This window comes from Oratosquilla oratoria, chromosome 19, assembly GCF_046742065.1.
Source record: "Oratosquilla oratoria isolate Oo_2021 chromosome 19, ASM4674206v1, whole genome shotgun sequence".
NCBI classification, from domain to species: Eukaryota; Metazoa; Arthropoda; class Malacostraca; order Stomatopoda; family Squillidae; genus Oratosquilla; species Oratosquilla oratoria.
In genome coordinates, this window is record NC_134795.1 from 51,013,076 (window position 1) to 51,026,636 (window position 13,561).

Below are 13,561 nucleotides of genomic sequence, written 5' to 3' on the forward strand. Positions count from 1 at the left end.
ATAATGGATCAAATAATGAACCTTGATGTCAGGTAATCACATGGCCCAGATGGAAGAGGAAATTGGATATTAAAAAAATTAAAGAAGAACTAATAGACAAAATATATAACATAATAAATTGCTCACTCAAAGAAGAGAAAATACTAGGTGACTGGAAAAATGCAGATATTGTACCAATTTATAAAGTAGGAAATAAGGAAGACCCAACAAATTACAGACTGGTTTCCCTTAAAAGCACGGTAGCCAAAAATTTTGAAAAAGTTATAAAAAGTAGATGGATAAAATATTTGGAGAACAATATACTACATCAAAGACAATTTGGATTTAGAAGGGAAGATCATGTACCACAAATTTGATCTGTTTTTACTCAAGACTACTAGACATAATACAGGAAAGAGAGGGATGGGCTGATTGTGCTTTCCTAGATCTACAAAAAGCTTTTGATAAAGTCCATCATAAAAAACTATTAAGAAAACTGGAAACCATAGGAGGGATACATGATAAACTACTGAAATGGATGGAGGACTTTTTGCATGGAAGAGAAATGAGGGTAGTGCTCAGAGATAAGAGTTCTACTTGGGAAGAGGTGATTAGCGGAGTTCCAAAAGGATTAGTATTGGCACCAATTATGTTTGCTATTTCTATGAATGACATGGATGAGGGTGTGGAATGTTACATGAGCTTCTTTGCAGATGACACAAAACTGTTAAAGAAAGTGAGTACTGAAATGGACTGTGACTCATTACAGAGAGATCCGAACAGGGTTTGGGAATGGAGTCAGAAGTGGGAAGTGGAATTCAACATTAAGAATTGTAGCATAATGAAATTTGGAAAAAGTAAAAAAAGGATATCAGGCCAATATAAAATTGGTGCAAAGGAGGTAAAGAAAGTGGGATCTGAAAAAGACCTGGGAGTAATCATCACAAAGGATAAGTCCCTTGAAAAACAGATAAACAAAATGGTCAGCAAGTCCTATAACTTACTTGGATGAAGAACTGGTAAAGAAAATACTAGTCACACTAATAAGGCCAAAGTTGGAGTATGCAGTGACACTATGGTCAGCTAATACTACAAAGAATATAAGGAAAATTAAGAGAATCCAGAGAGCAACTATGAAGATGGCCCCAACACTATAAAAAATGTCATATGAAGAGAGACTGTCAAAACTAGAATTACCAACTCTGGAACAAAGAACTGAAAGAGGTGACTTGTTGACCATCTACAGAATTACGAAAGGTATAGAAGTCCTTGATAGAGAAGACACACTAAATTGGGATAAGAGAAACACAAGAGGACATGGAAAGAAACTCAAAAAGGGCAGTTATAGAAGAGACTTGAAAAAGAACAGCTTTCCTCCAGAGTGGTGGATGTATGGAACACACTAGATGAAACGATAGTGTGTGCAAAAACAATACACATATCTAAGAGCAAATTAGATATGGCAAGATACAGAGACGGGACATCATGAGCATAGCTACCCTTCCAGTAAGATACAACTAGGTAAATATACCTGTGGACTTCCATCTATCTAAGACTGGAATATACATCAGATATGGTCCCTACACAGTGAAAGATATAAGGAAGATTGAGAGAATATAAAGGGCAGCAACCAAACTGGTCCCCAGCCTGACAGACTAAAAGCACTGGGTCTGCCAACTTTGAAAGATCAAAGAGAAAGAGGTGATATGATTATATTATTTAGGTCACTAAAGGGGATAGATTGCACTGACAGAAGAGATTTCTTCATTAAGGATGGGAGGGCTTTAAGAGGTCATGGGAACAAATTAAGAAAGACCACATATCTAAAGGATGTGAAGAAATAGTTTTTCATTTGGGTGCATAAATACTTGGAATATCTTAGAAGGTAATATAGCCCAAGCTGGAACAATACATGAAATCAAATCTAAATATGATGATGATGATATGGTTTAACGTCACACACTCCCCCCTATCAGGAGGCTAGGACGGTGCCCCTCACAGAGGCCTTTGTAGCATGGAATTTAATGAACCATGCCCTTGGTTCAACTTCGCTGGTGGCAGGATTCGAACACCCCTCACCTTGACCTTCGCCACAAGTATCGATGCCCTAACCCGCTTAGCCAGCGAGCTTCCTAAATATGATAATTGAAAATCAAGGATATAAAGTTGGAACTATATATGAATTTGAGGAAGGAGATATAGGAGATGGGACCTAATGAGAGTTGCTCCTTTCCCATATACTACAATTAAGTAAATATACACACAAAAAGAGCAAACACCACACCTGTCATAGAGTCTCCGTGCCAGAGATTTTTCCAAATTGAGTGGCTGAGAACCCAGCATAAGATCTTCCGTGTTGCATTCATTTGTATCAGGACTCTTATGCTTTTGTCTCGGAGATAACAAGTGGCTTATACCATATAATGGAGAATCTTTTGCCTGAAAAATTACAATAATAAATTTAGTGGTGTCATTTCCATGTAATTAAAGTGGGAAGGAATAAATTCTTCCTTTGGAATAGAATCCTAAAATATTGGACCTTGCTTTTGATACTCACATGTCCTTGAACCCATACTTCAAAGACTTGACAGTGAAAATCAACAAGAAAATAATCATACTACTAGTTGCAAGCACAGGTTTTGGTCAGCAGAAGGAAAATAGTATGTCTACAAAGTTCCTGTGAACCACACTGGACTGCTTCCACAGCATGGCTCCCAACTATCAGGAAAACAAACACCTTACAAACTATACAAAATAAAACATTGAGCATAATATCACAAAGTATCAAAACCACCCCCAAAAGACCATCTGCATGAGCATTTTTCAATCTAAATCATATACAATGACAATATCAAAGTGAATAACAAACTGCAAAGTTGACATCGCAGTTACCACATTCTCTATCGGGAGTTGGGCAAACTACCAAGACACGGAGGCCAAGATTGACATTCAACGTATGGACAGTTATTCCAACATTTAATTGAAGCATTGGTTGGAGTGTCGAGGACTAAGGACTAGTAAAAACAAGGCTGAACTTGTGGAAAGGAACAGTTTATTTTCCATGACATTAAATAGCCAGTCTGGTCTTTTCTCTAGCATGCCTATGCTTTGTTTCAAGTTAGTGTTTTAAGGCTTTCAAGGTCATAACTGATCAGTGTTTATCCAGGAGGTGCCAAGATGGGAGGGAGGGAGGAGGGTGGAGGGGAGTGGAGTATATGGGAAATGAAATGGGTGGGAGGGATTTCTATGCCTTTTTCTTTTTGGCTACCCCACGTGTAAGGGGGAAAAAGTCTTTGGTATATGTATGTATGTAAAATGGCTACATGCCATAGTCTATGGGGGCCTGTTGATGGCATGCTATACAATGCATATTGCATAGGCTATAGCAAATTCAAATTTTATTTATTTGATTACACATATTAGGCCAAGTGAGTCATCTAATTGCCAAGGGGATTTTGAATTTGTTTTAAAATGAGCATGGTCCTACATGTATGTGTCTTGTGTGTGTGTGTGTATTGACCTCCTAGACCTAGTTTGTCAGTAAATGATTGATTTCTTTTTAAATTTGCTATCTTAATTTTTCAGTGTGAAATCTTGTATAGGAGTAGGTACTCACACAACACTAACTATAAGTCAACAGTGAATACTGTCATTAGGCCAAAGCCTAATCTACCAATACCATGCAAGCCTAAGCCTCTGAGGCTCTGTAGTTCACAATGAATGAATAAACCATATTTGACTTTGCAGGGATGACCCATCATCCAGGAGGTGCCAAGATAAGAGGGAGGGAGGAGGGTGGAGGGGAGTGGAATATGTAGGGAATGGAATGGGTGGGAGTGGTTTCTATGCCTTTTTCTTTTTGACTACCCCCCGTGTAAGTGGGAAAAAGCCTTTGGTATATGTATGTATGTATGACTTTGAACTGGACAACATTGCACTGTTTCAGTGCTTGGTGGACTAACCTCCTCTGGTCCAAATTCACCTAAGAAATGTTTACTGCATATGTATGTGTTTTCTTTCACATTCTTATGCCATGTCCACACGGTTGAGCACTGTCCGCCGGGCACGAGGGCTTTGCTCGACAACGGGCAATTTCATTGGGCAAACCATCAAACTGTCTGTTCCCGGCGCCATTTGCGGGCAGTGGATGGAGGGCTGACATCACTGCCAAATGCACGAGGTGAGGTGCGAGCAAAGTTAGCAAACCCGCTCAGTACAGACCGGAGTTACCTTTTCCACCATGTCCGCACCTAGTACTAGTGTGTACTGGTCTCGACAAGACGTGCTATTGGTGCTATGCTTTTTCTCATATTTGTCTCTTGCCTTTGTATATATGGCTCCACTTTCGAAAGGAGACAGAAAAGCTGCATATGTTCATTCTCATGTAATTGCAAAACAATTGTTCATTTTCATCCTGCAATTCACGTAGGATTGTCACTGAGCTTCCCATTAAATCACGTCTTTGTAACCACTCCCGGCATCAGACATGTCTCCGTGATTTCTTCTTTTTTCTTTTTAATGCAGGCAGCAATTACAATTCTGTAAGGTGCTACCTTCTTTCCAAGTATGACGGGAACCATGGTTATTGTACCGCACTGAACCACTCCCTCCCAACCTCTGCTTGCGGCCAACTAACCTCCAACCACCATCGTCAGCCGTGTGGACACTTCGTGGGCAGAGTCTGCGGACTTTGCCCGGTAAGGGCAAAGTCTGCCAGGCACAGCTCGACCGTGTGGACGCAGCATTAGTAGTAAAATCTTCCCTTCTACATGCCTGAACCCATCACCGACATTGTTCCAAGTCCAAATGTACATACATACATATACCAAAGGCTTTTTCCCCCTTACACAGGGGTAGCCAAAAAGAAAAAGGCATAGAAACCACTCCCACCCATTCCATTTCCTATATATTCCACTCCCCTCCACCCTCCCTCTATCTTGGCACCTCCTGGTTTGGCACCTTGGCACCTCCAAATGTGGTTTGCAAAAATGTTATGTTCTTATGGATTCAAGTAACATCTTTCAAATGCAGCCTATCCTCAAAACACAAGTCACTACATCATAATCCTTAGCAGCAATGTTTAGTGCCTGGCATTTTGAAAAGGTAAATAAGTTGGATCCTGTCAAAATAGCCAATAAATGTGGATATTTTTCATAAGAAAATGAATAGTGTAGCGAGGCATACAGATTTGTTTGTCTACATGGGATTTCCTTGCACATTAACATATGACATCATAGCAATGTTTGTTTATATTTCAAGGAACTGCGGATTGCTATTGTAAATCCACTGAATCAAAGTATCTGGAAAAACCTATCTGACTTGAGAACCAGTTTCGTCCCATTTCAAATTTTACAGACAGAAGTGGTATCACTAACAAAATCCTCAAGAATGCTGGCAATTACTCAGAGAACCCAACAGCACATTCATTTTTACTGATGCTCAAAGGAAAAATGGATAATCATAATTAAAAATAATCAGATGATTTACCTCTTTGTTCCTTAATGGAGTTTTGAACAGGTTAGGTAACTCAAGAATAGGTGAGTCACACTCCTGTGTTTTTGCTCGTTTCCTCAAACGATTTTCTGCTATTAGTTCTTCTTCATGGAATTCTCTGGGCTGCATTGATTTCAGTTTCTGTATATGTAAAATATTAGGAATCAAACATAAAATTAACTTCCATCAAAAAACATAGATAAATGTATGCTTACAGGTACAAATATAATTTACAATACATGAGTTCAAATCTAAACATACATACATACATATACCAAGGCTTTTTCCCCCTTCCAAGGGAGGTAGCCAAAAAGGGAAAGGCATAAAAACACTCCCACCCATTTCATCCCTAAATACACTCCACACCCCTCCCACCCTTCCTCTCATCTGAGCACCTCCTGGATGACGGGTCATCCCTGCACCCTGCCCACCGCCCTGGGTCAGAAGCAGTGTCGCAAGACACAGTACATCCACAGCAAGGCCGCTTCATTTAATCGGCGACCCCCCCTCTCCGTCCCCCTTTGCATATAAGGAGAGGACGGGGAGAAATCCCTTCGGGCTGCGTCAAAAATTACTCACACATACTACCCCCGCCCATTCCTCCTCATGCAGTCACAACATCATCCATATACAACCATATACATCCATATACAAATCTAAACATGATAATTGGAAATCAAGGTTTACATTAAAGTGGAATTGCACATGAATATGAGGCTATATATAAAATATTAGAGAATTGGAAACAGGACCCAATGAACATTGTTCCTTTCCTGTATACTACAATTAGGTAAATAAAGTACATATACACATACATAACAAAGGGCCTTTTCCTTCTTAAAAAAGGGGTGGCTGAGTCAAAGCAGACACACACCCCACACTTATCTAAACTCATTCACTGCCTTTCCAATCTTAGCACCTTATTAATGAAGGGTCATCCTTGTCCCCTGCCATACTGTTTGGGTCACAGCCAATACACCAAGACAAAGCACCTGACAACTAAAGCTGGTTTACCCCAAACTTCAATGCTTCTTTGCTTTCCTCCTTTTACTTCCCCCGTCACTTTACTTTGACTTGGCTACTTCCTTTACAGGGGGAGGAAGCCATTGGCATATAGACACAGATTAATTTACATTTACTCTCAGACTATTATAACAATTTCCTACAACCACATTAATTATAAAATTAAATTATAAGACTTACTCTTAATCTATGTGGAAGTGCTGGTGACTGATACTTTTCAGTGGAAGTGCTGGGATACATTGACTCTGGTGCTTTTGTCAAGTTCTCACGACATGCTTCCACCCAAAGAGAAGATACAATATGCAGGCCTCTCTTTTTAGCTTTGTTGAAGCAACCCTGCCAACAGTATTCAAACATATGAATTTTAATTATCTACAGACATATAAGCTGAACTATCTGATGATCTTTTCTGTTCAGATAAACCACCTTCCTCATATACTTCAACTTCAAGGGACCGTCAGGTTGCTTTATAAAGGAGCATGTCCTATAACTTTTTTAATCTCTTTGATGAACTTAGGTATAATTACCATTTACATTTGTCTATAATTCCCCTGGGTATTGTATTCCTCACATGTATATATAAAGTGTAGTGAAGATATAATGAAGTTATAATGAAGTTTAATGAAGCTGTAATTAATCATATGGAAATCCTTCCACATAATTAAGCTTGGTATATATTGCAAGCTTAGATTCTGGGGAATATAAGTTATATTGTACATTTGACCAAACTTATACCTCTGATTTTTTGTGAATTTTCTTTTCTGAACATTTCAAAGATGCTGCAAAATTCAGGTTTCATAAATAGAAAAAAAAAAAAAAAAAAAAAAAAAAAAAAATTATATAGGAAATAAAGAGCATAATTTTATCTTTCAAATGAAACAAAAATGACAAAAATCCATCAAGAACAACCGAAGATATAACAACAAAAAGAACAAAAACATTAAATGTGCATGAGAAGGCATTTAAATTTTGCACGACATTTTTAAAAGGCCCCAGCCCCATAGTCCCCGCTTTTGGTCACTTTACCACTTTTACTTTTCACTTTTTTTCTCCTCTCGTTTCTTGTCTCTTCTTTCGAGGGCAGACTTATGAATATGGGTGTAGGGTTCTCCAAGAAGAAAAACAACAAATCCTTCTTTATAACCAACATTGTTGGATGCTGTCCTCTTCGTTTGTTTGTTTTTTTCCTTCTCGTTTCTTCATCTGGCACGCAAGGGCCTTCACTGCATTCTTCCTCCTTGCTCGCTGGCTTTTCGTCAATCTTGCCATGATTACCGCAAGAAATTACAGTGAGGAATCAAAAATATGAAGCACGGTGAGAGCTTCAAAAGAACGTGACCTCACTTTGACGTTTGGATGGGTACTGATGCCCTAATGTGTGCTATTTCTGATCTATGCTTGTGGGAGGAGTTGCTAAATACCTCCATAAACACAATTCCGTAGCAAAAAACAAAATAGCTATAGAAAAAATTAACGCTATTCCAATATACAGAATATTTGATACGCAATGGGGTTGCCAGAGGTTGCCAATAATTTATCTATTTTATTCTGTATAAAAAGATAGAAACGAAATACAGCTCTATAACTTTGTAGGAGTGTTGCCAACATCATAGAGATTCTTTTTAAATGTTTTCCTAAAATTCGTTCATGTACCAGATTTTTTCGAATAATTGCCCCTGACGGACCCTTCAATGCAGTCTGTGCCAAATGGTTTTCCAATGGGAACAAATGTAATGCTTTCTATGCCTAAAGCATGATGGATCAACTAGTGTTTCAATGACCTGGATTAAGGCAGGCAGTTGATGGTTTCACCATTTACAGGACCAATGATGTGTGCCTACATGAAGTGGTCCTGAAGAATGGATATCTGGGAAAGACATCCTCCTGCTACTGATCTCCAAAAGCCCATTAATGCCCTTTGCCTTCATCTGTTGTGTGGCCTTAAGGAGTTATAACTCAGCCCTTAAATAGGTGGCAAAATCTCTCCTGACAACTACAATTTTTCTACTTGTTCAAATAAAAGATGAGTGTCTTGGTAAGCAAATACTTATTCTATGAAACAAATCAATCTAATGAACTTACTCTTGCCCCATCTCTAAAAATGACATGAGTTACATCCGAAGTGAGCTTCTCCTGAATCTGGGCACCAAGGGACAAGAGTTGCTCTTTCACTGCCTGGGAACGATTGTCGTTTCCAACACGAACATCTACATAAGCAACAACACCTGTAACACAGAGAGAAATAAGTAATGTTTTGCACACATGCACACAACCACACATGCAATGGACACCCAGTACAAAAAAGAATATAAAGAAATTAGAAAGAATCCAAAGAGCAATGACAAAGATGGCACCTACACTCTCTAAATTGACATACAAACAAAGATTATCCAAACTGAAACTACTAACCCAGGAACAAAGAAGAGAAAGAGGAGATCTACTGGCCATTTACAGAATTATAAAAGGGATGGAGGTCCTCAACAGAGAAGATTTATTAAAGTGGGATAAAAGAAAAACAAGAGGACATGAAAAAAAACTCAAAAAGGATAGTTATAGAAGAGATCTGAAAAAGAATAGTTTCCCACACAGAGTGGTAGATGCCTGGAACAAATTGGATGAGGCAACAGTGTGTACAAAAACTATACAAGAATTTAAGAACAAACTAGATGCTGAAAGATACAAAGATGGGTCACTATGAGCATGGCTCTCTTCCAGTATAATACTAGGTAAAATACACACACACACACACCAAAATGATATAGAGTAAATTCACTTAGTGGTTAAAATATAAAATGGAGGATTATGAAGAAGATAGACAAAAATATAGTGAACCAACAAAGAGAAGACTAGATGTAAGCAGGGTTGAATGACCATTAGGTGTCATCTCCCCCCCCCCAAAAAAAAAAAAAAAAAAAAAAAAAAAAAAAAAAAAAAAAAAACTAAGTTGCAACATGGAAATGCCAAAGTGGAATCAAAGGCATGAAAATGTATAATTTTCAGGGTTTTCAAAAGAAAGTAGAATACTAGGTAGAGGTATAGATTCGGAAAGGGAAACAAGGCATAAAAATATTCTAAGAAATCTGGAGATTACAGAATTAATAAATGAAATTATAGATCTGAAAGCTGAATATAGGACAATGTATAAAGTGATTGAGTTAAAAAAACATAATGCTGAAACAAACAAGGAGCTTAATGATCTAAAAAAGGAATTAAACATAGTCAAAAGTGAGAATGAAAGAATGAAAAATGAAGATACTAACAAAAATGAGGCTTTGAAAAAAGAAAAGAACAAATAAAATGAGTGATTGAGAAAGTTGGAAAAACCATAAAAAGACAGATCTCCAAGAAATTAAAAATCAATGGAAAATGGAATAAGAAAACCAAAAAATAACTTTTAAAGAAATTTAACTTGTGGATGAAAATGCAAAAGAAATAGTCATTAAAGTAATTAAAGAGAAAGAAAATTGGGTTACAGACACAGTTGATAAAAAAAATGTATAGTAGTTTATGGTATTAAAGAAAAACACAATGTAGTTAGATACTTAAGAGAAAAAGAGGAGAAATAGCAAAAGAAATTCTGAAAGAGATACATAGGGGCAAGATATGGAAAAGGAAATAGAGGAAGTGCATAGAATGCACATACTCCCTCACCCCCCATCCTCCACCCACTCCCCCTCATGCATTGCAGCATCATCTATAAACAACCATTCATCTTATCTTGTCCTCTCCTGTCCTTCATCAACAAACATTCCCCTCTTTCCCAAAGCCCCTTTTACCCCATCCATCCATCTCATCCTAGGTCACCCCCTCATGTTCACTCCCTCCACATCTGCCTTCCACACCTCTTTTACTAGTATTTCTTCACTTATTCTTTCCATGTGTCCAAACCATCCCAATACTCTTTCATCCACCCTATCTCCCAACTCCCTTTTCACCCCCATTCTCCTCCTCACCTCCTAATTTCTCACTCTATCCAGCCTAGTAAACCCTATCATACTTCTCAGACACCTCATCTCAAAGACATTCAAACTCCTTCTCTCTTCCTCTTTTATGTTCCATGTTTCTGCCCTGTACAGTGCTGTCAGCACAATCACTCCTTCATACAATCTCCTATTAGCATTCATTCCCAAATATCTATTTCTCATAACATTTTTTAATCCACCAAGGCATTTACTTGCTTCTCTCAATCTACATTCTACCTCCACCCCCACTCCACCTTTTCCTGCCACATTCGCACCCAAGTATCTAAAACTATACACTTCCCCTAGTCTCTCTCCCTTAATACTCACTCCCAGCCTGCTCCCACTCTCTCCTCTTGTACATCTCATCACCTTACTTTTGCCCAAATTTATCTTCAGCTTCCTTCTTTCACACACAGATCCTGCTACAAGCGCAGTGTTGTCCACAAACAACAGCTGGCTTATCTCCCACTTTTCTCCATTTTCTTTAACCATCTCCAATCCCTGACCAACTACCTTTGCATTTACCTCTTGCACCACTCCATCCTTGTATAAATCAAACAGTCAGGGTGACATAACACATCCCTGATGAAGTCCCACCTTTACCCCAAACCACTCACTCTCTCAATTTCTAATCCTGACACACCTTCTACTACTCTTGTAAAAACTCTTGACAGCTCCTAAAAACTTTCCTCCTATCCCATATATCTGCAATACCCCCCACAGTGCCTTCCTGTCTACCTTGTCATAAGCCTTTTCTAAATCTATAAAAGCCCAAAACACATCCTTACCCTTTCTTATAGCTTTCTTACATATCTGTCTTACAATAAAAATCTAATCTATCCAACCCCTACCTGTCCTAAACCCACGCTGTTCCTCACCAATTACTCCCTCTCTTGATCATCTCAATCAAGCCTTCCCAACTACACTTAACAAGCTAATCCCTCTGAAACTACTACATTCATACTTGTCCCCTTTTCCTTTGTAAAGTGAACTATACAGGCACTCCTCCAGTCTTCTGGCACTCTACCCTCTCTTAAACAAACATTAAATAACCTCACCAGCCAGTCCACCATCACTGTACCTCCTTTTTTTCAGACATTCTGCATGACATCCATCCAGACCAGGTGCCTTTCCAGCTCTCATCATCTTAACTGCATTCATTTCATCATTCCTTATTTCTCCTCCATTTTCCTCACTCATCACAGTCATTTTCTTAGCACTTCCCACTGCAACTACCTTTCCCTCTCTATCCTCCTTCACATTTAGCAACTCCCTAAAATACTCTGCCCATCTTCCTCTCACTGCCTTCTCTTCCATTATCATCTCTCCATCTGCACCTTTTACCTTTTCTTCTCTACTAGATTCGCCTTCTCTTCCTCTTTTAATTTCTTTCCAAAACATCTTTTTACATACATACATATACCAAAGGCTCTTTTCCCCCTTACATGGGAGGTAGCCAAAAAGAAAAAGGCATAAAAACCACTCCTACCCATTCCATCCCCTACATACTCCACTCCCCTCTACCATCTTCCCTCCCTCACATCTTGGCACCTCCTGGATGACGGGTCATCCCTGCATCCCGTCCACTACCCTGGGTCAGAAGCAGTGTTGCAAGACACAGCACATCCACAGCAAGGCCGCTTCATTAATTCAGCGACTGCCCCTCTCCATCCCCTCATGCAGAAAAGGAGAAGATGGGGAGAAATCCCTTTGGGCTGCATCAATTTATTTCTCATACATACTCCCTCACCCCCATCCCCTCATGCATCACAGCATCATCCATACACAACCATTCTCCATTCACCCCTGTCTTCTGTCCTCTCCCGTCCTTCATCAACTGACATTCCTCTCTTTTGTAATGCCCCTTTCACCTCATCCATTCATCTCATCCTAGGGCACCCCCTCATATTCACTCCTTCCACATCTGCCTTCCACACCTCTTTTACTAATCTTTCTTCACTCATTCTTTCCATGTGTCCAAACCATCCTAATACTCTTTCATCAACCCTATCTCCCAACTCCCTTTCCATCCCTATTCTCAGGTGCTAACATCTTTCAACAAGATCATGCCCCAGCCCACACTGCTCGTGGTGTTACTCAGTGGCTTAAAGATTGTCATATACCTTACATAGCAGACTGGCCAGGCAATAGTCCTGACATAAACCCAATAGAAAACCTGTGGAACCACATTAAACAAGACCTGCAGGGTAAAGATATAAGCTCTGTGCCCAAGCTCGAGGCAGCCATTCGCCAATCTTGGGCTAGTACAACCCCTGCACATCTTGCCAAGTACGCCACTTCCATTCCAAACCACCTTCATGAGATCATTGCATGTAAAGGCCACCCATCAAAGTATTAGAAGTACAAAGTGAACTTTTGTTTATTGATTTATGACTCATTCATTCTCCTCATCACTCATTCTCGCTAACCGTTCGTACTTCCTTGTCGAGCATTGTATCTAGCCTAGTAACCCCTATCATATTTTTCAGACATTTCATCTCAAACACATTCAAACTCCTCTCTTATGTTCCATGTTTCTGCCCCATACAGTTCTGTCAGCACAATCACTCCTTCATATAACCTCCTCTTAGCATCCATTTCCAGATGTCTATTTCTCATTACACTTTTTAATCCACCAAGACATTTAATCACTTCTCTCAATCTACATTCTACCTCCACCCCCACTCCTCCCTTTCCTGCCACATTCGCACCCAAGTATCTAAAACTATCCACTTCCTCCAGTCTCTCTCCCTTAATACTCACTCCCAGCCTGCTCCCACTCTCTCCCCTTGTACATCTCATCACCTTATTTTTGCCCACATTTATCTTCGGCTTCCTTCTTTCACACACTCTCCCAAACTCTGTCACTAACTTCCTCAATCCCTCCTCTGATCCTGCCACAAGTGCAGTGTCGTCAGCAAACAACAGCCGGCTTATTTCCCACTTTTCTCCATTTTCTTTAACCATCTCCAACCCCTGACCCACTATCCTTGCATTCACCTCTCGCACCACCCCATCCATGTATAGATTGAACAGCCAGGGTGACATAACAAATCCCTGATGAAGTTCCACCTTTACCTCAAACCATTCACTCTCTCCATTTC

The 13,561-nt window shown here is 39.5% G+C and overlaps 1 protein-coding gene across 3 annotated transcripts in view; it reads right to left on the minus strand.

Annotated features, from left to right (window-relative positions):
* MCPH1 (Microcephalin) overlaps window positions 1-13,561 on the minus strand; it is a 39,317-nt gene that overhangs the window by 18,957 nt on the left and 6,799 nt on the right. For all 3 annotated transcript variants that reach the window (XM_076202998.1, XM_076202997.1, XM_076202999.1), the window contains exons 3-6: window positions 8,578-8,720; window positions 6,676-6,831; window positions 5,467-5,613; window positions 2,264-2,418 (exon numbers count right to left, since the gene is read on the minus strand). In XM_076202998.1, the coding sequence (XP_076059113.1) occupies window positions 2,264-2,418; window positions 5,467-5,613; window positions 6,676-6,831; window positions 8,578-8,720 (601 nt within the window). The remainder of the gene's footprint in view (window positions 1-2,263; window positions 2,419-5,466; window positions 5,614-6,675; window positions 6,832-8,577; window positions 8,721-13,561) is intronic.